Source organism: Pelecanus crispus, chromosome 3 (genome assembly GCF_030463565.1).
Source record: "Pelecanus crispus isolate bPelCri1 chromosome 3, bPelCri1.pri, whole genome shotgun sequence".
Classification (NCBI taxonomy): Eukaryota; Metazoa; Chordata; class Aves; order Pelecaniformes; family Pelecanidae; genus Pelecanus; species Pelecanus crispus.
In genome coordinates this window covers 127878193-127905568 of record NC_134645.1, presented here as the reverse complement: position 1 = coordinate 127905568, position 27376 = coordinate 127878193, and the positions used below count along the sequence as shown (strand labels likewise).

The 27376-nt window shown below is 45.8% G+C and overlaps 1 protein-coding gene across 2 annotated transcripts; it reads right to left on the bottom strand.

Moving 5' to 3' along the window:
* Nucleotides 1-83: 83 nt before the first annotated feature.
* Nucleotides 84-27376, bottom strand: TFAP2B (transcription factor AP-2 beta). Of its 2 annotated transcripts, XM_075707270.1 has the most exons (8): nt 27296-27376; nt 23357-23383; nt 21630-22088; nt 16133-16193; nt 7995-8214; nt 5258-5376; nt 2424-2565; nt 84-384 (listed from the first exon to the last, which is right to left on the bottom strand). In XM_075707270.1, exons 1-8 carry the CDS (start codon nt 27374-27376, stop codon nt 84-86), a joined length of 1410 nt encoding a protein of 469 aa, XP_075563385.1. The 2 variants fall into 2 exon arrangements, with proteins under 2 accessions (XP_075563385.1, XP_075563386.1); XM_075707271.1 differs by lacking the exon at nt 23357-23383.

The window sequence follows — 27376 nt, the reverse complement described above, 5'->3', positions numbered from 1 at the left end:
TCTTTTCTCCTTTTATTTATTTAACTTTTTTTCTTTTCCTTCCTTCCTTTCTTTTTTTTTTTTTTCCTCCTCCTCTCTCTCTCTCATTTTCTGTGTTTCTCTTCCTTGTCTCCAGTTTTACTACCTGGTCCTTCGCCAGATGTGTGCCTGTTAGCAGTGTTGTTGTTCAAGAACATCTTGTCCATGCCTTTGAGAGCTTCAGTCAGGTAGTTTTGAAGGGCCGTGAGGGCAGCGCAGATAGCGGGGGCCCCAAAGCCGTGAGTGATGAGGCTGAAGTGAGTCAAGCAGCTCTGAATGCCCGGTTCCAAAATAGGGGTGGGCCGGCTGTTCCCAATGGGCGTCCTGTCCTGGGCCAAGAGATCTGTAAATTCTTTACAAAGTTGCCTGCACGGAAGAGAGAAAGGCAAAAAGAGGAAGAGAGAGAGAGAAAAGCGGTGGTTAGGCTCATCCCACACTTCTCCAAGACAACCAAGGCTGAAGGAAGGGGCAGATTCAGGCCAAAGGCGATCCCAAGACCCCAGACAGGACATCTGTGCCACCTTCCTTTCCCCCAACAGTGCTTGGGGACCAGCCATGGTGAACCAGCAGCTCCCTGCTCAGGGTGATGTTCTTCAGGAGAGAGGTTTCTGCAATTGCAGGGTAACACCAGGTCTGGAGATAGAAATCTCTCCAGCAGCCACAAGGAGGTTTCTGAAGCACTGTGAAAACCCAGCACTGCTTGGTGGCTCTAGAAATAACCAGGCTGAAAGGGAGATGGGCCATGGGTCTGCCAATGACCCATCTTCTAGAGGCCTGACCCCGGCTCAAAGTAGCTCTCATCGATGCTGTTCCTGAAGGAAAGCACAACCATGCACTGAGAGCTGCTGGCTGGCACAGGGACATGGTGCAGGGAAGGGCCAAAATGGAGCCTCCTCTGAGATTGCTCAGGCTGGGCCACCTTGTCAAGAAAGATTAGGACTTTGGGACTCCATGCTGGCTTATTCGTTGCATGAGGAGCAAAGCTAGCGTCGCCTATTTTATTTTGGGGGGTGGCATCCCAATTAACACGTCAGAGTTGACATCTGGCTCTTGCTTGTTTGCCCACGTCTTTGAAAAATCAGATTTGATTTTTATAATTAATTCCCCACACACACTTTCTTTTGCATTGCTCCGGTCCAAAAGGCCTTCAAGTCAACAGGTGCCCAGACAACGTAGAAACCCTGGGGGCTGGTGGGGTTCCCAAAGGAATAGTTTCTTTGAGAACAGATGTCTACCCAGGGACTGGAGAAAAAAGGGCTGGAATTAAAAAAAAAAAAAAAGAAAAAGAAAGCTAAAAAGAAAACCTTAAAAAAGACGTTCAGCGCTCATCCTCTGAAATTCTCTGAAATTCCCAGTGGATTAAAGGTTTCAGAAGGTGGGGAAAGATAAAGGTCTACTTCTATGTGTATTATCCATTAAGAAAGTGCAAGAGAGGAAACTTTGAATTTGGAGAACAAACAGTAATGAGTCCAACATTTTACATCTTCAAAGAGCAAAGCAGGGTCTGTGAGCAATTAAAGTTCTGGGACATTAATATCTTCTGACCCTGCAGAAAAGGGCAATCAAATTCCAATCACGTCTAAAAAACATCTGGACAAATTTGAGCAAATGATTTTTCAACCCTCCATATATTTCTTTAAATTACACTGTCATCGGAGGCAAGCCACGTCCCAGAGCATGAAATAAATGAGAGCTGTTTGGGCTCGTATTCTTTTTTTCTTTTTCCTTTCTGTTTTTTTCCCTTTTTTTTGCCGGATAGATGGAGATGTGTGGAGACACACAGCACCCACCGCCGAGGACCTGAGCAAAGTATGAAGCACCCAGTTAGTAGCCTGGGAGACACAGCCAAGTGTAAATCATCCGATACAGCACATCCACCGAGAAATTCCCAAGGCAGAGGGATGGGTTGGGGGGACCAAACCGGGGATGATTAGCAGTGCATGGTGGGGGGATTTCATTTTTTCTTTTTTGTTCTGTGGGGGTTCTTTTATTAAACCATATGGAACAGACGTTGCCATTTGGTAGCAGACAAACAGGTGTGTGCGAGCAGCGGGAGGGACACACAGACATGCTGTGGAAGGAAAATATAGATTTTTGGTCCCCTTTCCATAAAGATTTTTGAACTGAGCGTGGCTTGGAAACGATGTACAGTAGCTAGGGGACGGTGACCTACATCCTCTATAGGGTCAGCGTGTGTTGGTAGAACCCCACTGCAGAGGGACACAGAGGCTATAGGGTCTACCCTACCGGTACAACAATCCTTCCTCACCCCAGGGCCAGTATAATTTGGGGACTGGAAACTCTGTCTGCTTTCAAAACGAGCTCAGAGGAAGGGTTTAAGGAGGAGGAGGAGGATTTTCTCGGGGGAGGGCAGAAGAGGGGGGGATAGCCGACTTCGCACTCACTTTGTAGCAAGCAGCATGTTTTTCCTGGAGTGGAGGTCGCTGGGGTCCGTGTGCTGTCTGTTCAGGTACTCAGAAACAGCTTTGGCTGGGAACTCCGTTTCGCAGATGTACCCAAAATCCCGAGCTAAATGAACGGCCTCACCTGGGGGGAATGAGAGGGGGCATTAATACCTCCGGTCACCGCTGGTCCCAGGCTGGGCTCTCTGGGAGAGACCAGCTCTTTCGGGCCGTATTTAGAAACCTTCTAACACCCCCTGCACCTTAGGGACAGGCTCCAGGTATATGTTTTCCCTCCACAAGCCCTATTTTGGGGGCAGAAGTAACTTTATGGGACAGATTTTCAGCTGACGAAATTTGTCTTTGCTACCACGCCCTTGCAATGGTACGTACCCACGCAGCTGATTGTGCAGAACTGTGGGAAAAGTACACACACAAATACACACACACACACGTAACTTACATATATACACATACCATGCATGCACTTTCAAAAGAACTGGGCCAAAAAAAAAAAAAAAAAGCAAGGGAAAACTTAAATCCCAAAAGACAGAAAGATCCAAACTTCCATTAGAGCAAAGAAACCATTCCTGTTTCAATACACCAGAACACTGTCCCAAATTTTATAGATGTGGACATAATGTTAATACTAACGTCAATGCTTTGTGGGACATTATATGCACACTTGTTTATACACACACACGCACGCAGAGCACTTGCATCGTTATCACAATTATCACCACGTCTGTAAAATGATGGAGATAACTGCATTTCCCCCGATGGAAATTATTAATCTGCTTTCTTAACTGACCCTCATGCAACAGGAACTCCTCTCTGCCCGGTGGAAGCATAGCAACTAATGGCAACTTTTGCTGTGAAAAATAATAATTATTCTAATTCTAATTGTCACTTTTCCTGCCTGCCTGGTTTCAGGTTTCTTGCCTCCAGAGGTTCGTGTCATCCAACTCCTACTGATGTGCTTTATGCCACAAGAAGAAGACCGTAGCTGAAGAAAGGAGAAAAAGAGGAGGGAAAAAAAAAAAAAACCCTCCGACTCTAGGGGGATTCCACCAGATTATAGCTCAGCCCCTCTAGAATAAAGCATTAAACCCTTTAAAGCACCGCCTGAGGGACCAGGGGGAAGATTTCCAACACGCAAACCAGATATGTCTAGTAACTCCAGGACCACATTATTTTTAACGATCAGGAGTTGCTTTCCAACGTCATCTTCTGCTTTCCACGGCTTCTCGCTAATCACCAAACCGCTTAATGAAGGCGAGGGCACCCGGCGGAGCCCGGGGAGTCCCCGCCGAGGTCCCCCCGCGCCGGGCAGGGTCCCCCCGGGCACCGCTCGGGTAATCCCGGCCGGGCTGGCCGGGGCGTTTCTGCTCGGGGCGATGCAGCAGCAGCAAAGTTAAAGCCTGGCTGGTGGCAGAAAAGAAGATAAATCTCCAGCAGGTGCAGCTCCTTCCAAAAGGAGGGAGCTCTCCCAAGGGAAGCTGTTGATTTGTAAGGAAATCAGGGGAGAGGAGGCTAATGTACACCTTACTACACACTTGACAGAGGTTTTACCATCACTGTACAAACCGCACAAGCTTTTGAACCTCCAGCCGGTTTCGGGGAGGGGCTGATTTCGCTCTGAGTAGGGTGCACGGGTTTTCACACACGCAGGGGAGGCGAAGCTGCCCTAACCCCGCTCTTAAAGGGCACTTGTCGCACCCGACCCCCTCCACGGCTCCTATAGCGCGATCCTATATCCGTAACCTACGCTGGGCTTTGCACACTCGGCGTAACCTATCCGCGGGTATCGGGAGGAGCTCGTTTCTATCAGCCCCCGTCTTTTTTTTGCAAGCCTGCCTTCAGCTCTGCATGCGGCCAGGTCTTATCGCTCGCCTAACTCCATCAAGAGAGTTGTGAAGTTAGTATCTAGCACAAAGGTTTATGCATGCTGATAGGCAGAAGAGGTAAGTGGATTATTTACACGCCTCTCGGTGTGTATGTGCAACGCAGATACATAGAATTCATAATTGCATCCATACTACGCCGGTTATGGGTTTTTTTGGAGAAGGTCCAACTTCTCTTAGCATAAACACGCACTTATCCTAAACATATTAGTGGTTCTCAATTCTACTTCTCGAGACAGTAACAAGAAATCAAAGCAGCACGCCGAACACCAAAAATCACATCAGCTGACTTGAAATGAGGTGAAACTTCCGTCTCCCCTTCCCTCCCCCCTCCCTCAGGAGTAGCTCGTCTCTCTGGTCGGGTCTGGCCACCTTAAGGTAAACCGCGCTCTGCGACTCTTCAATTGCTCTGATTTCTTAAAAAAAAAAAAAAAAAAACAAAAAAAAACCCACAACCCCAAACTGCGTTATTTTTCCTCACTGAGCGTCCTGTAGTGGCCATAAATAAGCTCGGGAGGAGCGAATTAGCGGGAGGATGGAGTAGACGCGGAGTGCACAGGCTGGAAATGAAAAGCAATGAGGAAGGGGACTGCCCTGTAGAGTCACACACATTACACGCACATATATGCACACATATACGCACACATATACACACGCACAACCTCATTCTTGCCAGCAAGAGGGATCAATGACCCTCCAGCCATTGATTTCATTTTTGGGAATGGGATCCTTAGCCGTGCCGGTGTTCATGCTAACCCGCCCTGCATTTCACCTCTGCGAGGTTTTCCCACCTGATCCCGAAAGCTGGGAGGGGGGGGGGGGTGTTGGGTTTTTTTTTTTGGTAGGGGTGGTTTTTTTTGTTTTGTTCTTAAAATGTCAGACACGAGTTCAGAGCAGGCAGGGGTGTGAAGGGAGCTGCGACCCTCGGCTTACCTTCCACCAGGGAGGTGAGTAAAGTGACATTTGCGGCCTTACGCCTGCCGGCTGGTAAATTCAAACCGATTTTTTCTAGCCTTTCTCGCAAAGATCTCCCCCCGTTTTTCGATTTGGCTCTAAAATTGCAAAGAAATTAACATCGTGATTAACCCCGCAGTGTTCCTGGAAGAAACGTTTAGTCCGTACAGTCGGTGGAGCCTGGAAGGGTTTTCACTCGAAGTTAAGGACTTTGGGTTTCTGCTTGGGTTTGCTGAGATTTGCTTAATTTCTCCCAGGGGTGGGAGTGGCGATGAACCCACTTTTCTCCCTATTTTATCCAGGGCAATCAAGTAACGCCAGATAAGCACTAATTAATGGGCAAGGTTCTGATCCAGAGAGCAAATGGGTTCCTACTGTATGACACGAACTCGTATTAAGATGGAGCGAGGAGATGGGCAGGAAGGTAGAGGAGGAGAATTAAATCCTCGGTTATTCCAGGAAAGAGCCAGAATGGGAAGAAGAACGCGGTGGGGGAGGGGGAAGGAATCCAAAAGGCTCGAAGGGAGAATGCGTGTGCCTGTGGATAAATAGAAAAAGAGGAAAATATTTATTAAACCATTTCGTGCGTGTGTGTGAGCGTGTTCTTGTGCGGGAAGGCGATGCTGAGAGGAAGAGCTCACCTGGAGGCAGGGATGCGTTATACAGAGGGAACTGACTGCCTGAAGGAAGATTTGAATATTTGTCGGAGGTTACTGATAAGGCCAATAAAAGGATGAGTGAGCTATAGGTGGGAAATACAGAGCTATTGTTCGGACGCCTATACATATGTAATCCCCCAGGGATGAAATCTTGCCACCTGCGAAATCAGGGAGAATTTTGGCACGCAAGATCAGAGCCTATCCCAAATATCTCTTAGTTCTTACTTACAATTTGTTTAAGAATTAGCAGTCGCACTTAGCGAAAGGAAAGCAGAAACGACAGAGAAGCCAGACTGGCTTCCCACTATTTTATATCAAAGTAAATAGGGCTAGATGGCAGAATTGCAAGAGAGCAGCTTTCTATATTTCATCTGCTCTGAACCAAAAGCTTGTCTGAAATTTAGATTCAAGATAGGAACTGAAGTCAGCAGCAGCCAATGATTATGGCTTGGGCCACCTCCAGAAATCCACTGCAGTTCAATAATGATGTTTCTTTACCTTGATAATTATATTTTCTACAGTGCATCTCTCAGATGGTCTCCCTGCTCCATTTGTAGTTGTACAGAGTGAGCAGACAGGTTAGCATCTGTAAGTAAAAATCTCTGCTGCTCTCACTGGCAAGGATCACAGCTAAACATTGATTACAGACATTCACGTGGAACGGCATCTATTTTAGGAGACCCTAATTCTCACGTGTATTTTTGGATGACTGACTGCATGTAGCAGGACTTTCCCCCTCCTCTCCAGACACGGAGCTGGAGCCCCTGATATCATCACAGAATTTTTTGCATGAGGAAAAAAAAAAATCCCAAACAAACAACAACTTAATTTTAAAACACCTTAGAGTTAACTTTGCCCAACTGCTGCTACAGGACTTGGCAAGATACTTCCTCCTCTAAGATTAACAACTTTTTAAACATGATCGGAAATTTATTCAGGGACAAATTCATCGAATTTCTTTCTGTCTCGAAGTTATGCTTTAGCTTCGAGTCTGGTGTATACCTCACATGTAGAAAACGACCTCTTATCCCCTCTCAGCTTTCCATTGGCTTGAGCGAACTGGTACCTCATATCATATCATGACTTCTTCCCTGTCCTGACCGGAGATAGAGCCTTAGCTCACCTTTCTTACAGACAAGTCATACTGACAATTCACAGTCCTTCAGTCCCTGTCAAGAAGATAAAGGCCTTTCTCCTGTTAGTCTTTCCAGCTGATGACCTCGGAGCTTAAATTCTTGGTGCTGGTACCTAAATGCACGATTTCTCGCTTGGTATGATGGAGGGGCAACCAGGTCTCCAGGTTATCCCTCGCTCCTCTTTTTCCTCCGTATCAATAGTACCAGCTATTTTGAGGTCTTCAGCATAATCCACCAGGACATTAGTGGGTGATTTGCACAAATGTTAAACGGCAAAGGCCTCAAGACCAACGGTGAGTAATTCCTCTAACAACTTTCTCTAGATGAAGCACTGAGTTCCTGACTTTCAAAGCTATCTGTTGATGGCTTTACTTTAGTCGGGTACTTACCGACCTTACAGGTTGCCTATTAATCCCCTGCCAATTTCAATAATGTCCCGTGTGGCAACCTGTTAATTGCCTTATCGTTATGGCCATTATTGCCTTATCCTCATGGATTTATCTAGGAAATCCCTAGAAATACATCAGGTCCCGAAACATCTAGTTCATCCTGCAATATCTAACTGCAACACGCCCATTATGGCATTTTATTTTGTCAATTTGCTAAGAGAGTAGTGTGAGGAGAAGGAGAAAAGATAGAAAGTGTGTACATGTACAAGAGTGAAAAAACTTGTCTCAGTTCCTTCATTTTGGGATGCTTTGATGAAAGGTGCACAAGGCCAAATCTTTCTCTAGTCTCCATACATTCATCTCAATGTCTGAATGCAGCATATTTTCACCTTACCCTGAATGTTACGCACACATGCTATGGCAATAAGATCAACACATATTTGCAATCATCTTTACAGTTGACCAAATATTTCTGGTGCATGCGTGGATGCCCACACATGGGCACGTTCCTGCACTCGCCCCAGCCTCTTACCTTCTAAGTACTCCTCCTAGGAGGGATGCATTCAGACACTCCGGAGGAGAAAGGCGTCTTTGAACTTCTCCCACAGTTACTTTATACTTTGAAGTTGAACTAAGCAAAGACAAGCGGCCAGGTACAGAGCAGAACACCTCTCCGGTATTGACTGAAATTCCACCCAGGAAGCCATCTTTATTCATCATCAAAGAAGTAACAGATTTTGGAGGAACCGGAACTGGAGGAAGAAAAGGGGAAGAGGGGAGAGAGAAACCATCATGCCACGAAGGGGTACAAGAGCACCACAGTCTCTCTGACATGCACAGAACAGCAAAATGAAAGGGAATTTTGAATTTCTGGCCACCTCCAGCAACCTAAAGGGTGCTGCTCCCCCAACCTCTAGGAAACTGCTCCGTGAATGATGGATGGAGAGAAGGGTGGTGCAGTACAGCCTCTATGCAGGGTTTGAGCATTGGGAAATAAAATACATATTGGCAAGCACCTGGCAACTTTCGGGTTTGAGCCTGTGTCTCACCCAGAGCCCCCCGATGCCTTTTGTACAACGGACAGCGCCTTTCTGGAGGGGAAAAAAAAAGGAAAATTTACTTTTTTTTGCTAATGTTTCCATTACTGCTAAGCTGAGCCAGGAATAAATTCACTACACGAAGGGAATTGCTGTCTTAAATAAGTATCAAGGCTGGAGGATACAGCAACCAGAAGACAGCTCTGTTATTGCTTTGTGTTTTTATTAAGTCTGGTTTATGAAATAAAATGAGTCTTTTCCTTCAGAAAAATGAACACCAGAAAAAGAAAGAAATCTGGTCTAACCATGGCGTTCACCACCTTGATCATATTGTGCTGTCCGTGAAATAGTAGGAACTCTCCCGCCCCTAAATAAAGCTGATCTAGTTACTGTAACACATATTTAAAGGAAGTTATGGGGGTAAAAAAAAATTGAAACAGAGCAATAAAGGGAAACTAAACAAAATTAAAACATGTTATTCTGTCCACGATAAAACGAAATATTTCTTTTCTCTGAGAAAGTAGTGAAGTTATTTTAAGAGTAACCAAGGGGATTATAACGAACAAATTCCTATAATAGCAACCAGACACACTCAGAAATAAACAACCAAAAAGAAAAAATTGGCTAAACTAAAAATGAGAGCAATTCCCCCGTGACGTGAATTTTGTTTACAAATGAACTTAAATAGCTCCCTCACAATCGGGTGTAACTGTTATGATTTACAGCAGGTGCTCTAATCAATCAACCAATCACTTTAATTTATAGGGAGCCTCGCTGCATTTTCCCAGTTGTTTCATTTCTGCAAGTAATTGATAACAAACCGTACTTAAGGTATGTTTTATGCAGGAGTTAATAAGAGCTGACAGCTGCTACTGCTGCTTCCTCTCGGAATCGCGGCAACACGCGTTTCCTTATAGAAAATATACACCCAAATTGGGGGGTTGCTGGTGATAGAGCCCGGGCATGTTTCAGAGGAGAAGACTAATTGATTACACACCCTCGCCGAGCAGATACCACTTCCCAGCCTCCCATTTCCACTCAATCAATTGCAAAACCAATTCGGCAACTAAGAGGGTTCCACTCTGCACATATGCCAGCTATTTAGGTAGTTATAATACATGTCAGTTAAGTCATAAAACCCCTGTTTATTTGCAACATATCTGGAGAATCAAACCATTAGGGTTGAGGGGATATTTAAGTCGTCTGGAGCTGCTAAACAATAAGATCGGGTATCCTAATATATTACCAAGTGCTAACTACTGGGCAATTGCCAATTTTATAACCTCAGTGTATGGAATAGACACAACCGTGTTTCACTGGTTTTATTACAGATCATTTCCTACTGCCAGACCAGACCCCCACAATAAAAGCTCTATAACAGCTGAAAACCAAAAGGCATGTCGATTTTAGATATACATATTGCTTCATATGCCTTGTATATAGTCTCCAGTATAAACAAATTATTTGGAGTGGCTTTACTCCAGGGAATCGGAAAGTGAAATGGATTCCTATTTCTCTATTATTTTTAGTTAGGCACTTTATGCAGCTCATAAAGGCGGTTTCAAACAGTTTGAGAACGGCACAGAAACAGTTATAAAAGAGTTAGAGGCCCGTTCCTGCTTTCGTTGCCGTTAATAGGATTTTTTGCCATTGATTCTATAGGAAGGGACTCGCTCGGGGTATCAGGGGTAGTCCTGGCAGAGAAAAAAAAAAGTCTCTCTCTCTCTCTTCTCCCATTATGCATAGATATAGCGTTTATTTAATGCACGATCTTCTGCAACGTCATTCGAGTGAAGCATCAAGAAAAAGCTGTGTTGTGTTTGTGTTTTTTTTTTTTAAAAAAAAAGAAAGTTAGATTAATGCAATGCCACCAGCCAGATTTTCATGACTGGCATTTTTTTTCCTTCGGACAAACACATGGGCTCAGTGGTTCGAGCACACCTTTACAGTGGCTATATTTAGTGACCAGTTTATCAGGTCACTGTCCAGTGAACTGAGAAATTAAACAAGAGGCAGCAATTCCACGAACATCTGATCTTAGTCCAAACTCACTAAAGAGAGAGGGACCCGTGCAATGCTTAAATGTCCCTCACCCCCCTCGCTTTGGCCTTTTGGAGCACTCATTACATTAGTTAACCTTTGAAATATGGATTTTCACGTGCTCTTTTTTTTTTTTTTTTTTTTCTTTTTTTTTTTTTTTTTTTTCCCCCCCTTGCAAATTGCTTTGGGAAGCAGGCTGGCTCCCTTCCCAGCTATGCTGAGAGCTCCTCAGCTTTTGTTCCTGCCAGTGCCTCCCCAAAAAGGACCGTCTGAACGTACTCATCAGTTGGAGTCTAATAACTCTAAACCCATTTTCGAGGCTTACCAGGCGGTGTAAGCATATCTATTGCAATTTCATAGCTTCAGAGAGATGTATTCTATCTAGACTCTATATCTTCTGTAAATTACCTAATGCTGCCTCAAAAAAGTGTTTGCCATGGAATGAATTATCTCTATCTATATCATATCTATATGTTTATCATGGCTATAGCTTTCCAGATATAGCCCAGGCGCTACCAGAGATAATATAACGTGGAGGTTTTTAGTGGGTGAAGAGATGTACACGTCCGTGGGTGCAGCTGCGTGTGTCAAATCCCTGCGTGTATGTAAATAAACCGTAAGGCACAGTGTATATTTTTAGTCGACGTCAACTTTCCCGTTGGGTAGGGGTTGCCACAACTGCTGGGATGATACAGAATAACACTCAGGGATATGCGCAGCATCCCCGCCGCTTCTGCTTTAACTTTATCCCATTTAGCTCTTGTTATCCCCAGCAGAAACTATTGGATTTTCTCTCGCTCCCCAGCTCTATTTGCTGTGTGTATGTGAGCATTCACAGACACTTCATTGCCCCTTCCAAAATCTCTGCCTTCTCTCTCTTTCTTTATTTCTCTCTCCCTCTCCCCCCACCCCCCCCTTTTCTATCCCTTTCTTTCTCTCTTTCTCCTCCTGTGGTTACTTCCAGCCTCTTTGTCATTTCTCCCCCTTCCATTTCTCTTCAGCTTATCAATAAACCGGGAGAGCAACAGTAGCCGCTTGATTTGTTAGTAATTATAAGCATACTGTTCCTGCAAACGGGATCTCTAGATGAGTGAGATCGCTTTAAAACGACAGCAGGAAATGGTGGGGAAATGGAGCATGGCGAAACTCAGCGTGAAGCTTTCAGTTCTTTACATGTTTACAATTTTCTGTGCATACATTAAGTCTTAGGGTTTGGGTTTTTTTTTTTTTTTCTTTTTTTGTGGTGGTTCTCTGTTGGGTTGCTCTCCACAACGGCGTGAAAAGGCGTGCAAATGCACACGGACAAGAGGAAATGGAAATAAAAGGGCATGTCAGCAACACTAAAAAGAAACAAATGGAATTCTGGCGTGAAAATAGCTGAGTAACGAGGCTCTAAGCTATGGATCTCGTTGCAATAACCCCGGTGAATAATACGATAGGCTATCAGCCAATCAATCAATTAGTCAGAAGAAATATTTCTTATATTTATTACTAACAGTCGTCACGGACAAACTTATTACTCATCAGCTATCAACTGCCTTGGAATCTTTTTGTCTGCCGACTGGGCCTGAAATGAGTAAGAAGTTCTTTGTCCATTATAACAGGACTCTGTTGTTAATTATGGTTTGGGCTGACTTTGCAGCCAAACCTAGAAAGTCTGGGGACAACGTCTTACCCATTGTCACTAAGAGTCCCAGTTCTTATTTTAATTTTAATGAATAAATACAGAAACTTTGTGTTCACATTCCCTTCCTTCCCGTCCCTCTCGCCTCCTCCTCTTCCCCCCTCCCTCTCCTCCACCGCAAGTCCCTTTCCCCTGAAAGCTGGGACTAAATTTCAAAGTGAAATGTATCCCCTCGAAATTGTTTTGCATTCAGTTAAAGTGGATCTTAAGGTTCAATGGGTAATCCAGGAAAAAGCACGAAACTGAGTGGCGGCGAAGCAACATCTCCATCACCTGAAAAGCTGAGGCCAGAGTGGTTTTCAGTTAATCATTTATCCGGATACTTCAAGAAGGGGTGGGGAGGAATCTTATGCTGTATTTTTAAGAGTTTTAAAAAAAAATGTTAAGATACCTCCTTTCATATGTACAATAGAGGGTGTTTGCAAGGAGAGAATGAATTAAGGTGTTAAGGTGAAAATGGCCTTTCGTGCTAAAGCAGATGTGAGTCTGCAGACGACCGTCAGAGCAAACTGAAAGTAAATAAATACATCAAGATAATTTTAGGGTCACTGACCGTGCCCCAAAGTCACAAAAAAATTAACTTGGGACTCGGGCCACGCAAGATTTTTGCAAGAGGACCACTTCTTTCGCCACAGCCGGTGCCAAGCAAATCTCAGATGAGCAGTTGACAAGGGGACCTGATCTTTTTATTCCTGACACACGGAAAACCTTCCCTTCATTTTCAGCAGAAATCGAGGGAAAGGCCTCGAAACGTGCAGCCGGTAAAGCCGAGTTAAATCCGGTATTAATGCTCTTGGTGATTATTATCATCTTGATGATTTATCTGGCTCCCTCCCTCCCACTTCCACCACCCAAATCTTAATGGAACTAGGAGTTCGCAATGATTTTTTAATGTCTCGTTGGATTTTTAGGCTGTTAATGTACCGCATCCTTCTCATTATTAGTTTATTGATTGTTCATTGACCAGCCCCCTTCAAATCGTATTAACCACCCTCTGCCACTTTAGATTAGGAGAGTTTAAAAAGCACCTTTCATTATTCCACCACCACCACCACCACAGTAGAGTTCAGGCTTGGTAGCTTAATGCTCGCTCTAATGGGGCAGCTAAGAGACGAGGGGCCACGGTCCCTGCCTATTGCATTAATAGCTCAAAGGGGGCTAATACAGAAAATTAGCCTTAAACGAGCTCTGGAGATCTCCAAATGAAAGAGCCATTTATCACGCTGGCTACCTTCACTCCACTCGTTTGCTCTCTCTACTGGGAACAACTCATTTCCTCTTAACTAAATTACTTCAGAAATGTCAAGTAAGCTCAGATAGCAAACATAACAAGGGACTGTGTATATGTAATCTATTGTGGGCGATCGATACGCGAGATAAATCGATAGCCGTGTATGAATCCCTATATAATTTCCTGAATATTTGGGCAGTCCTTTTGCATAGATAGAGAATTCCCTCTGCAGGCCTGAAAGACCATAAAGAAATGGACACTTCGAGTCTGGATGACATAATTAAGTTTAGACTTCAAGCCCACGTCATACTTTTCCCACTACATTGTAATTAAAGCATTTTAGGCACTAAACTAGGTTTTGGTGAAGTAGGCCCCCCCTCTGATCCTCTTCTAGCAACTATGGATCGTGGGGAGCGCTCCACTGCGCAAAAATCAGTCAGGACCTATCTGGGCCTGTCTATCCATGCCATCCGCCTGTAATAACGACTTCCAGAGTTTAAATAACTTATTCTTACTTCAAAGTACATCCTCACAGCTACAAACCTCAGGGAACAAAGCAAAATTGATACCGAACCCTCTCTGCGTTGCTCCTTCCCTCGTCCTGATTACATGTTGCCTGCCACAAATGTGACCTACTCTTTATTACCCATTTCTCTTCCTCCGCACCCAGGAAACTCGCTGGGCAAAAAGAGACCGAGCTCACAGTATTCCTTATGCTGGAACGTTTCTGAGAGCTCAGCATTGCCTCTAAGGAAGAATATACTCCTCCAGTGACTTTCAAACAGCTGCAGATGAATCTCAGGACCTTTTTTAGCAACCTCATTTCCAAAGTGCATGTGTATCCTGTTCAGCGTGGATAAACTCAGAGTGTCTCTTCCGAGGGCCGCAAATAGGCACATTTAATCCCACCTATGTGGGACTCTGTGCGCGGCAGCTGCCCGACCTGGGGCCGTTGCAATGCCTATAGCCAGTAAGCACACCTCAATCTATACCTCATACACGTAATTATTAACGTGCACATTTTAGTGCTACTCGCTATCTAATCGTACCACTCGGCGGGCACATTAAATGTCTCTGCTGTCCTCATCGTCTGAAGGAGGGAGAGACACAGACAGAGGGAAGGGGGAGTGAAAGAGTATTTTGGGCTGGGTGGTCAGCAGAAGAGTGTTCTGCGAGAAAAAGGAGATTGAGAAAGGAAAAGGCGAGCCAGGACCAGCGTTAGAAAGAAGCGTCTCGACCACAAATCAAGCACCAATTAATCAAATACACCCGAGAGGAAACATCGTGTATGAGGTGTCAAGCGGGGGCGGGGAGGGGCGGAGGGGGGATCTCACTCTCCGTGAGAAAAAGAAAAGAAAAAAAAAAAAAAAAAAGGGAGAAAAGCACAACGAGAAGCCATCAGGTTACAGACCCTGAGCACAAAACCTACTGAACATTCAAACTGAACTAAACCAGGAAAAACTACTTCCCCCCCCCCTCCTTTTTTGTTTTAAGTAAGCAATTTTCTGTTTCTCAAAAACACCTGCGACTTTTCAAGCGGTGGTCATAAATGACGCTGCCAAATGGGCTTCAAGTTTTCATCTGTCCTCCCTCAAATAACTAGAACTTGATGGTATGGGGGAGAGAGAGAGAGAGAGACTGTACGTGGCGATTTACATTATAAAAAACAATAAATACACGGAAGGACCTCACGGTGCCTTGAACATGTTTTAAATAAACACCCTTCCTGTTCTTTTCCTTTACATTCTAGAAGATCATCTGTATTAAAGGATTTGTGCGCGTTTGACAAACAATAAGGTCCTGGAGATAAGTGCTGTTGATAGTAAGCATAAGGGACAGCATTTCTAAGCCTCATCTCTGGTACTTAAAATTGAATCTAGAAATAGAAACTCCTTAGATAATTAAAGATAGCTTTCCCTACATTTGCAGCGTGTGATCTGTTTAATGTCTATCAGCATAACACAACACTAATCGCCAAGCATCTTCGAGTGACTGTCAGAGAAATGTAAAAAAATTAAGCAGCTGCAATACGCCCAAAATGAGTTATTGTAATTACATTTAATTAGTTTAATTAGTTAATTATTTTGCTTACAGCTGTACAAGAGACTGCAAACATTTGTTAATATCACATTCCCTTTACCAGTATGGGGTGATTCTGCAGTTACACTAAATCATGTGCGCATATGTAGGAAGATTTAAAAAATGGGCACGGGGAAGGGGGGATTCTTGGAGGAAGGGGGGAAGGAGGTCGGGGCTGCCTTTCCATAGGCATTTGTTTCTCTCCCCTTCACGTTTGAGTCGTCTGGGAAATGCATTGAAGCCCCAAAGGGAATCAGCCCTCTTCCCCCGTTAAAAGCCAAGGGGTCCCCATCGAGGACTGGGGGGAGGGGGGGGAAGAGGAGGGGGCCCGTGGAAACTGCATTTGAGAGCGTGGGGTGCTCCACTGGAGAGCAGTTGTGTAATTAAAGCCTTCGAAGGACGGGGGAGGGGGCAGATCAACTTTTCCTTTCCCATCTCTTTCCTCTTCCCTTCTCTCTATCTGCCGATCCGATCAACTATTCATCTTGCTGCCATGGGTGCCTGCTTCCCGGATAAATTAATTGCCCCGAAGTAAAAATATATCATGAAGATATTGCTACACAGTAAAAGTTTGTCTAGCTTGTTGGAATAATCCATACCTTTTTTAATGACAGACTGGTCCAATAAGTTCATACCGCTGTTATTGGCATCTTCAACTGACTGTGGATATAAAAACATCACTATTCAAATTGACTGGATATTAAAGAATCGCGTACATAAATCATGTCATTCCAAACTGGAGTTCCTGTTATTTCCATTTATATTAATTCACTAGGGGAGGAGGGGGGTTTTTTTATTATTATTATTGTTATTATTATTCCCCCAAATCGACAAGGAAATGAAATTCTTACAAATTATGTAGTCTTCTAATAAAAAAGAGGTGTGAAGCATATGGGGTGCAATACTGGTTTTGTTATCGTATAAAACATAGATATCACATAGACTTCTTTGCATTCGATAAAGCTTTATAATTCCTCCCTTGAAAAGCTGGCAATTTGGCAACATCTGCAAGATCTATTGCATGACATAAATGAACACGATTAAGGACAACTTAAATTCTCCCTCCCCTTTCCTCCCCCCTCCCCCGCCCCTTTTTTTTTTTTTTTTGTTTTGTTTGTTTGTTTAAACCTGCTACATCTTAATAATTCAAGGGCCATTTACTTTTTATATATAATAGTTTACATTATGGACTTTTAATTAAAGCCTGAGCAATTCGGAGTGCAGCGCGACGCCCACATCGTATAGGGCGCAAGCAGAAAGAGATTTACAGCTCCCGAGGTTGCTTCCATGTCCTGAATTAGTGGGGACGGGGAGTGGGGAGCGGGAATATCCATGATCAAAAGTATGAACTGTTAAATCGATTGCTTAGAAAAAGTCGCCCGATCTCCTTTTCAAAGCCTCTTTTTCCCCCTTTTTTTCCCCCTTCCTTTCTTTTCAGCCCGCTGACGAGCACACCTGTTATTATGGCATTAACTTCTTTAGCAGGGAGGAGAACAAAGACGGGCACGGAGGACAGAGCCAGCGTTGGCTTTCGCCTCTCAGCACGACAGGGGGGTAGAGAAAAAGCAAGCAAGCAAACAAAAATGACCCCCGGACCTGCGGTCGGCACAGCAAAATCATCTCCCAAAGAGAAGAGGTGTCATAAGAGCGGTTTATTGCAGAATTAGGACAGGTTCCGGTGTAGGGTAAATTCTGGGTTTCAGAGAAAGGGAGGACCTGTGGGGTTCTTGGTTTTATTATTTTATTTTTCTTCTTATTATTTAGGGTTTCTTTTCTTTTTTCTTTTTTTTTTTTTTACGGGTTATTGCATATCTGGAGAGTTGTCACATTTTTTCCTTGATAAGGAAACCATCTTTCCAACAAAGCAAGGATTTTCTTCCCTGTGATTTTAACTTTGTCTTTGCTACACCGAGAGGCTGAGCTTATCCGCATCCAGCCCTTATCTCCGGCTCTCTCCCTGCTCAGCAGAGACGTTCAAGATGGAATATGATTTAGGAGAAAATTACATCTCCCAAAAATGTGACGGAACGATATTTTCTGAGATCTTTCCTTTCATTTTCCTCCGCTACCCACTCAAACGGGCGCGCACACACACAGAGCGGTTCCTTAACGTTGTGTGTTTGTGCCTGGCTGTGTCTCTCTCTCATAATCAATAGGCTACATACCTAAAGGGCACAAAATAAAATTACAAAGTCTTCCCTCCCTTTCCCTCAGCAGCTCCCAAAGAGGGATGATGAGCAAATCCTGCAGCCCGCTGGAGTGCATCGCGGTGCGCCTCGATGGCACAGAATTGGAGGTAAATATGAAACGCCATCTTTCCCTTTCTTTTCTTTTTTTTTCTTTTCTTTTTTTTTTTTTTTAATTTTCCTTCCTTATCTCACCTTATCTCTGGAGTCGACGGTTGTGCACAGGCTTTATGTGTGTGCGTGCACTCCGCTCGCTCCATCAGCAACGTGGGGTAGTTGTTGTAGTTAATGAGAAGACTCCTGTCTGATTTTCTATCTAATTACGCCCTCCTGCTGGGTTTTTGTACAGGATATTCGCTCAGCATGCTGGCAGTTAATAGTCACAGAGAGGATCGTAAAGATTTAATTAGGACTGCATGCGGAAACGTGGAAAAACAACTCAGACTTTTAATTACTAGACTTCTTTAGTTAAAAGTGATACCAGGGGTTACTTTAGAAGAGACTTGGGTGTTTTGGTGCAACTTAACTTTCCGTGTCTCTAGCTAGCACGTAGCAGCGGGGACGGTGGCGTGAGGGAGGAGGAGGAGGAGGAGGAGGAGGAGGAGGAGGAGTGGAGGTGTGTGTGCAGGGAGGGGAAAGGTGATGAGTTTCCAGATATACTTAGAAAATCCAGGAGAGGAAGATTCCCCTCCCTCCCCTCCTCCAATAATCTGATAGCACGGAGTTTCCTGTGTGCCATATATATCCACCTTATTCAACAGCTGTGGATGTATCTGAGAGAAAACCCTAAACATCGACCTTTTTGTTTTCCTTTAAAGAGTCTAAAGAATCTGGATTTTCCCCCGTGTATTTACTTTATCGTAGCTTTTACTAGTAAAACCCTACTTTTGCCTAGCCGGGGGGGGGGGGACCCAAACAAAACCAGACCAAAAAAACCAACCAAACCTGGGATTGCAATGGTGTTTTTCAGAGTCCCTGGTAGATAATGCAAATTTGTTTTCAATAAGTCGGTCTTGGCTTCCCTGTCTGAGGGCTGTAAAGCGCAGATTGAAAATTCCTCTCGAAAGGGGCAGCGATAGCAATACAATACGTCCTGTTTACAATAACAGAGCGCTATCGTGTTACAATCACTTAATTCTACCCCTGGACAATGGCTCACACATGGCCTGGGTTTGATGTTTATAAAATAACCACTGGTTCTTTCTGTCACGCACCCTCTTTCTCTGTCTCATTTTCTCCCTTGTCAGCCCAACCCATTCTCGTGGCACGTTTTTGATCGGACACGCACAAGCTAAAGCAAAGAGACACATCTTTATCCAACTATAATCCCAGATATCGGTTCCACTTTTTAGACCACTAAAAAAGAAAAAGAAAAAAAACACCCGACAAACAAACCAACCCACAACAAACTATTTGAGACCTTTCCTGGGAATTCTCTTGGATAATAAGTATATGTCGCCTAAATAGGAATCCCTGTAGCTCAAACGGATTCCTTGAATCTAGAAAAAAGCCATATTAAAAATCAAGGTGGAAAACTGCCCAACTTCATCTGTCACTAGTGGTGGGGGGGACAAGAATAGAAAAAGCTGAATGGTAGGAGCGAGTACCGGGCTGCTTCCCCTCCTGCCTGTGCTAACTTTCAGTCGGACACTGCTTCCTTCACGTGTTTCTCCTTGGGATACCCTCCTCTCCCTCGTCCCCTCCTCCCCCAGCCCCACACCAAACTTTTAGAAATAAGGGGCCTCTTTCATGTCCCGCCGCCTCAGCACCCCCAAAACAAGAACCCCAGCACTGCTGGCCCACAGCCTCGTCTGCCCCGGCCCATCCCATCCCCATCCCATCCCCATCCCATCCCATCCCATCCCATCCCCCGCGAGCGGGTCGCGGGTGGCACGTTCCGCGGAGGGATGTTTTATTGCAAAAGGGAGGGAGAGCTGCTTTATTTGAGCTGAGCGGGACCTCTCCTTCTTTCCCTCTCTCCCCTCCTCCCTCCTTCTCTCTCTCCCCCCTTCCCTCCTGCTCTCCCTGTCTCCCTTTCTTCTATTTATCTCTCTCTCTTCTCTTTCTCTCCCTCTCTTTCCTTCTCCTCTCCCCCCTCTCTTTCTCCCTTTTCCTCTTCCCTTCTTTCTCACTCCCTTATCTTTTTTCCTCTTTTCCCTCTCTTCTTTCTCTCTTTCTCTAGATTTTCTTCTTTTCCTTTCTCTCTCCTTTCGCCCTTCCTCCCTTTTACATTTTTCTTCGCTCTTCTTTATCTCTTTCCCTTTCCTTCTCTCTCTTTCTCCCTTTCTCACGCGGGCACCACAATTACCGGCTTTTCTTTGGGGAAAGTGTAAATATCCCAGCACAAACAGTACTTGACGTCTATCGGCTGTAGAGAGAAAGGAGGAGAGCGATCCCCTTTCTGCCCTCACAGAGGTAAAACTCGCCTTGACCTGCAAGCCACTTCGAGCCAGGAATGCGAGACGAGCCCTGCGCATCGCGCCCGTGGGGGCCGGGGGCTGCCCCCAGGTCTCAAAAGCAGCTTGGAAACCCGCAGAAACCCAGCGGCCCGGCGGCCACCGAGCTCGGAGGCAGGAGCACATCCAACCAGGAAAAAAAAAAACCAAAACAACCCAAAACCAACCCCTTTCTCTTTCTAAAGCAACTCGCCCCAGCAAAGCTCGGCGATTTTTCCCCGTGGAGCCCTAAGCCAAGCCTCCAGCCGATGCAATACAGCCCCTCTGCTTCCCTGCCACCGAGTCCTGTCATGGAATCACAGAATCCTAGAATCCTTTAGGTTGGAAAAGACCTTTAAGATCATCCAGTCCAACCATTAACCTAACATTACCAAGTCCACCACTAAACCAATTAAGGGGAGAGTGTGCAGCAGAAGCCTTTTCCACGGCTTTTTTTTTTTTTTTCCCTTCTCAGCCTCCTCTTTTCTCCTTTCTTTTTTCCTTGCTGTAACTTTGAAGTCCGTACCTCACCCAGCGGTCCATACCTTTATTCATCCCAGCTCTCTCTATATACACATATACGATAGGTATGATACATAAATTGGGGGGGGGGGGGGGAATGGAGGGGAACCCCCAAATCCCACCTAGTAAAGCCTAATTTAAAGACCTGGCCCCTGGAGGCTCCAGCCCCCGGCTCGGGGGTCCCCACCGCTTGGCCATGCCCTGCTCCAGCAAGGTGTAACCCACCCCAGCAGCGAAGCTGTTAAGGGCCTTTCTGTTTTTAGGAAATAACACGTGACGATGAGTTTCGCGTGGGATGGGAGAAGGCTGGGAAATACTGTGCTTTGAGCCCGGTGAAACTCCTTTGTTACCCAAAAGAGGGAATAAAACTATTTAAAATCAGTGCTACCCTACCAATTATACTTTAAAAAAAAAAAAAAAAAAAAGGCGGGGGCGGGGGGTGGCTTGTTCCTGATCACCGGTTATTGCTTTTGGGTTGGGTTTTGTTTGTATTTTCCCTCCTTCCCGGATGAAAAAATGTAGTAATTTGACAATTTCATCAAAATCCTTGAACTGCAGGAAATTGGTTTTTGGGGTGGGGGGCGGGAGCTGAGATTGCATGGGAAATAGCTGGCATTTGAAAAAGCCAGGCTTAAACTCTAGCAGCTTGTGAAACACGTGGAATATTTGGAGCAGGACGTCTGCCTCTGCTGGCTTGCCATGGAGGGGAGGGTTTACAAAGCAGAGCCTGTGCGTGACAGCCATGAAAAAAAAAAAATTCTTTAAAAGAAAAAGAAGGGGGGGGGGGGGCGGGGGAGTAGCACAATTATAATCCCAGCGTGGAAAGAAGATGGTAACACACCCCAATATCGCTGTAAACCCCTCAGTGCTCATTTCTAGCCGAGGGATGGAGCGGGGGGGTCCAGCCTGGAAGGCATCTGCATTGCCCAGGAGAAAGAAACGCCGCGCCTTACCTGCACCTCCTCCATCCCTGGGTGTCCGATGCCGTGCAGAGAAAGGCTGTCCCCCATGCCGGAGTCAAGGCCATGGTGAGCTGAGTGCAGAAGGACATCTGGCCTCCTCACCGAGTGGTAGTCCCGCCTGGGGTCCAGTCCCGAGAGCTGGGGCAGGGCGGCCCGAGGCTGTGGCAGCAGTGACCCGGCTTCTGATCCCACCTCTTGCCTCTGCCTCTGTCCCCAGGGGTGCTGCTGGGGCTGGTGCAAGGGGTTTAGGGAGTAGGGGTCATTGACATGGGAGTAAGGGTCCTGGCTTTGGTGGTAAGGAAGAGGCTGGTAGGGGGGTGGGAAGTAAGGCGGCTGGAAATCCGAGGATGGGGTGTGAGAGAGCGGAGGAGCGCTGGAGTAGGGTCCCTGGGAGACGGATCCCAGCTGGGACAGCCTGGAACTGTGGCTGGGCACTCCATCATGCCGGTCCTGCAAGCGGAATGAAACAAAAGCAACAAAAAAAGAGAGGACCTTTTAGGGGGGAAAAAAAGGTAAAAAAGCACAAACCCACCCCAAAATAAAATAAAATAAAAATGTAACCGGTCATAAACTAGGCTTCAGATGTGCCCCCCTCCCTCGCCGCGGGTTAGAAATGTTCCAGCGATTCGCACCCAGACCGTGTCTATTCCCAATAACTATTAAGAAGGGGGAAAGAGGGGGTGGTGGTGAGGGAGAAATGCTAAATGTCATAATTAAAGATGTAGGACTGGTGCTCCATATGCGTATATGATCTGTGACTTCAGTCCAGTAATGTGATTCCCCCTCCAGCAGCAACCCCCCCCCAGTAAATACAAAGGTTTAATAATAATAATAATAATAATAATAATAATAATAACAACAACCCCCAAACCACCCATGCGTCCAAACAACCCACCCCTTGTCCTGCCTAAAGTTTCCAAACATCTGTTTATTCCCTCTGCTGAAGTCCTGCAACTCAAAATCACCAACCCATCTTCACGTGGAAAAGACCAAAAAGAAAGTTGCACTTCTTGGAGGACTTTGAGGTAAGAAGTAGTCCGAGAAAGGACTTGAAAAAACAAACAAAAAACCAAACCCAAAACAAAAATCATGGGGGCTCTTTGTATGAAGAGAGTCCACCCCTAAAAAAAAAAAAAAATTAAAAAATCAAATAAAGTAAAAATGAAACATCGGTATTGAACAAATCCAGTCGCTATGATTTCTGCAGCAACTTCCAGTGTCTTTTGTCTCCTTTTCCAATATTATATTCCGAAGAATGGGGTGGGGGTTAATTGTAATGAAAAGTCTTTGGGGTGTGTGGGGGGACGGGAAGGGGGGGGCAGAAGTGTGTGGAGGCTTCAGAGAAAAAGTGGGAGAGGAGTTTTGGCCAACTCCATCGCGCTGAAGCTGCGAGGCTAAAGTAAACAAGAAAAATATCTGTTCCACAAAGTGGAGCTCAAACCCCCACAAGCGATGGCACACATGGGTTTAAAAAAAAAAAAAAAAAAGGGGGGGAAAAAAAGTTTTTTTTCCCCTGCTCTCCCCCCCAAACTCCCCTAGCTCAAATCGAGAACACACAATGCAAAAAGGGAGAAGCAGCTGCAAGCCTCCTCCAATTATTGTGCTAAATTACCAAGCCAAAGGCGTTTAAAAAGAGAGAGAGAGGGAGAGAGAGAGACAACAGATCGAGAGAGAGAGAGAGAACATGCAATTCTAGTACAACATGGATCCAAACTCACCATGGCGGAATAGGTGTGGACTAACATCTGGAAATAAAAAAAGTCTTGTAATAGCTAAAAATAAAATAATGGTGATAATACTAATAATTGGAGGGAAAAATATCAAGGAGATCTGCAAAGGGACGTGTTGGACACAGGAGAACAGCTTGAGATATTTCGAAGTCTATCCATCAAAAAAAAAAAAAAAAAGACAAAAAAAAAAAAAAAAGAGCAATGCCCCCAAACCCGAGCCTGGAAACCTCTATCTACATATATGATTTACCCCTCCCTCTCTGTTTTTTTTTTTTTTTTTCTTTTTGTTTTTTTTTTTTCCTTTGAGCTCCCAAATACAATCCTCTTCAACCCAAGGCTAGGCTCAGACTGCTCCGCTACCCCTTCCTCCCTTTCCTTCTCTACACCGCCTCATAATAATTGATATTCATGACTATTAATATTACACGACTACTTTAAAGGGAGAATGCAGGACCAAATGGAGCGTGAAGCTGGCAGCCAGCTCGAGAGCTCCCCTACTATTGTAAATGACGTTCATTCAGTGGAGAATTACTCGATGTAATCAGACGAGGGGGGCTGGCAGAGGCAGAGTTTGGGGAGAGGGAGAAGGGGAGGAGGGGGGGGAAAAGTTTAGCAAAGGAAGAGGCATAACTTCAATTAACTCGCGCGGAGGAAGATGAGGAAAGGAGACACTGCTGAGCTGGAGCGAGGAAAGGAGAAGAAGCAATTCTAGAGGCGAAGAAGAAGAAAAACATTTCCTTTTTTTTTTTTTTTTAAACATTTAATTATACATTCCTAATACGAGGAATTGATTGCCTTTGGTGCTTTTGTTCTTGTCTTTTTTTCTTTTTTTTAAACAAATAATGAGGAAAAAGAGGCTTTTCTAATACTTTTTTTTTTTTCTTTTAAAGAAATGGAAGAAGAAATGCGCAGTCACTATATGTCTATTTACAGCGGAGATTCAGCCTTTCTGGTGCACATTACAGATCGCATTTGTTCGCAATAGCCAAATAAATACTTGAATCTGCGTGAAGTGGGGCTCCGCTTTTTTTTTTTTTCCTGAATCCTCTTCCTCCCGATATAGGAAAAAAAAAAAAAAAAAAAGGTACATACCCCGATTTTCACCCAAATGTAAAACGTATACAGCGAATTTTAAAGGAGAGTAAATTTATAGTTTGGAGGCAAAGCCGGGGGCGATGTAAAACCTTTCTGATGTTGCAGGAACCCGTTCAACTGGACTGTCTGCCATTTCTGTTAAAGTTCAACTTACGTTCCTTCCTAAATCGGCTCACACTTCCCCGAGCGGCCCCCCCCGCGCACACGCACACTTTGGGTTTAGGAACAGATTCAGCTGAAGTGGCTGAGTCGCCCCTACCATCTTGTTGTTAATTATAAATCGGGAAGAAGAAGGAGAAACATTTTTTTTTTTTTTTAAGGTGAATCTAGAGGTCTTCAGCTCTTAGAAGAAAACCCAACTTTTTTTTTTTTTTTTTTTTTTTAAGGCTGCACTTTACAAAATTACTTGGAGCGCACCCCCAAGTTCGGGTATACCCTGCCCGCAGCCAAATCCCACCCAACCCGCTCCCCTAACTCCGCTTCTCTCCCACGGCAACCTAGAAACGCCAGTGTCCCCATGCACAGCGGTTTAAAAATCCCCTGCAAAAGGAGGGGTGGGGGAAAAAAGGAAAAAAAAAAACAAAAAAAACCCAACCAAATCCGCGGCATTCCCGGAGCTGGCTGGCCGGGGGGGGATGTTTTGTCGCCTGCTGCTGCGGGCAGAGACAATGGCCGGGCTGTGCCGGGGGACCGGGAGGGAAAGCAGCGAGGGCTCGGCGGCTGGGGATCGCCGGCGGGACACACACATGCACACGCACACACATGCACACGCATGCACACGCACACACACGCACACACGCCGGGCTGTGCTCGTTCTGCACACGCCGGGCTTTGCCGGTTGATCATTAGCCTGCCCGCAGCTTTTGGGAGCGGAGACCTTCCTCCCGTGCGGCCGGCGGATCCCCTCCCCGCTTCCCCTCCATCCCGGCCGTTTCTCTGGCGGAGAAAAGCCGGAGCCGTGCCCGCCCGCTGCCTCCTGCTCCGCTTTGCTCGGGAGTTTTCCCGCTGTAAGTGCGAACGCGCTCCCGGAGGGGAGGGCAGCGGGCGGCGCGACGGGGCTGGCACCGCTGCGGCCCCGACGGCGCTGCCCCGGGGGGCGCCCCCGGCCGCCCCGGACCCTGCCCGAACCCTGCCCGGGCCCTGCCCGAACCCTGCCCGGGCCCTGCCCGCTACCCGGACCCTGCCCGAACCCTGCCCGGACCTTGCCCGGTGCCCGGACCTTGCCCGGTGCCCGGACCTTGCCCTGTACCCGGACCCTGCCCAAATCCTGCCCGGACCCTGCCCGCTACCCGGACCCTGCCCGAACTCTGCCCGGACCTTGCCCGGTGCCCGGACCTTGCCCTGTACCCGGACCCTGCCCGGTACCCAAACCCTGCTCGGTACCCGGACCCTGCCCGGTACCTGGCCCCTGCCCGAACCCCGCCCGGTACCCGGACCCTGCCCAAATCCTGCCCGGCCCCTGCCCGGTACCCGGCCCCTGCCCAAACCCTGCTCGGTACCCAGCCACTGCCCGGTACCCGGCCCCTGCCCAAACCCTGCCCGGTACCCGGTCCCTGCCCGGTCCCTGCCCGGTCCCCAGCCCCTGCCCGGTCCCTGCCCGGCCCCTGCCCGGTCCCCGGCCCCCGCCCGGTCCCTGCCCGGTCCCTGCCCGGTCCCCAGCCCCTGCCCGGTCCCCGGCCCCTGCCCGGTCCCCAGCCCCTGCCCAGCCGCCTCCCCACGGCTCAGCCCCCGCGCTGGAACCGGCAGATTGCGCCCTTCTGAAAATCTCCCCCCTCCCCGTCCCGTGATCGCCGCGCAAATGCCTCTCCCAAATTTAAAAAAAAAAAAAAAAAAAGGAAAGAAAGAAAAAAAGAAAATATAATTTTGCAGAGCGCCTTTCCTTACACATCTTTTTTTTTTTTTTTTTCCCCCCCGTTTCGGAGCAAATCCATCACGCTGGTTAACTTACAAGAAATGAATTCGCGGAGCCCGTTTGGGAAAGATCCGGATCAGGAAACCGTGCAAAATTAAGAAAGGTTTCGCGGTCTTTACGCTGGGATCTTTTTTTTTTTTTTTCCCCCCCTTGGTCTGCTTTTTGAGCTCGAAAATAACGAGGAGGTCTGAATAAAGCACACAACTTTTCGCGTCCGCGGACTATGCGGAGCTGCCTTTGACTGTATCTGTTCGGGTGTGTGTACTCACATACGTGCAAGAATGTATGTGCCGCTTAATTAATGTGAGCGTATGTGTACATACACATCTTATCTGTTGGTATATAGGTATAAAAAGTCGTAAAAAACGTATCCAATTTTGAAAACAAGAAAAAAAAATATCCCAATTCAGGTTGAGCTTAGCTTGGAATTGCAAAATAAAAAATAAAAGCAAGCAAGAAAAGAAAGGAATGTATTCAGTCCCTGAATACCAGATTGTGTTTCTCTTCTATTTTCAGCTTTTTTTTTTTCTCGACATTTGTCCATATTTAATCGAATTATATTTAATTCGAGGTCTAAACAATCAAACTCTTGCCTTTAAGTTGCCTCATTCCAACCCCCAGATCATTTCTTTGATGTTTTTAAATCGCATCAAACAGCTTTTCCATGAAAAAAAAAAAAAAAGAAAAAAAGTTTAGGACTTGGCATGCTGAATACAAATATGCAAATAAATAAGCGTTTAAGCACTTACTCTTGATTTCCCGTCTCTATGCTTGTGTGTGTCGGTGTATGCGTCTCTATATCTGCCTATATGTATATGTAGAGCTATATATGTATTATATAGTCCTGCCTATATCTATATACTAGGTGCATATTTAAATATACATATACTCTCTTACTCATATGCATATTATATACTCACCTCGTAGATATCTTCATACTTGACATTTTCAACCAGTTTCCAGAGCATGATGGCAGGCTGTTCTCTAGGAGGTGAGTGCAT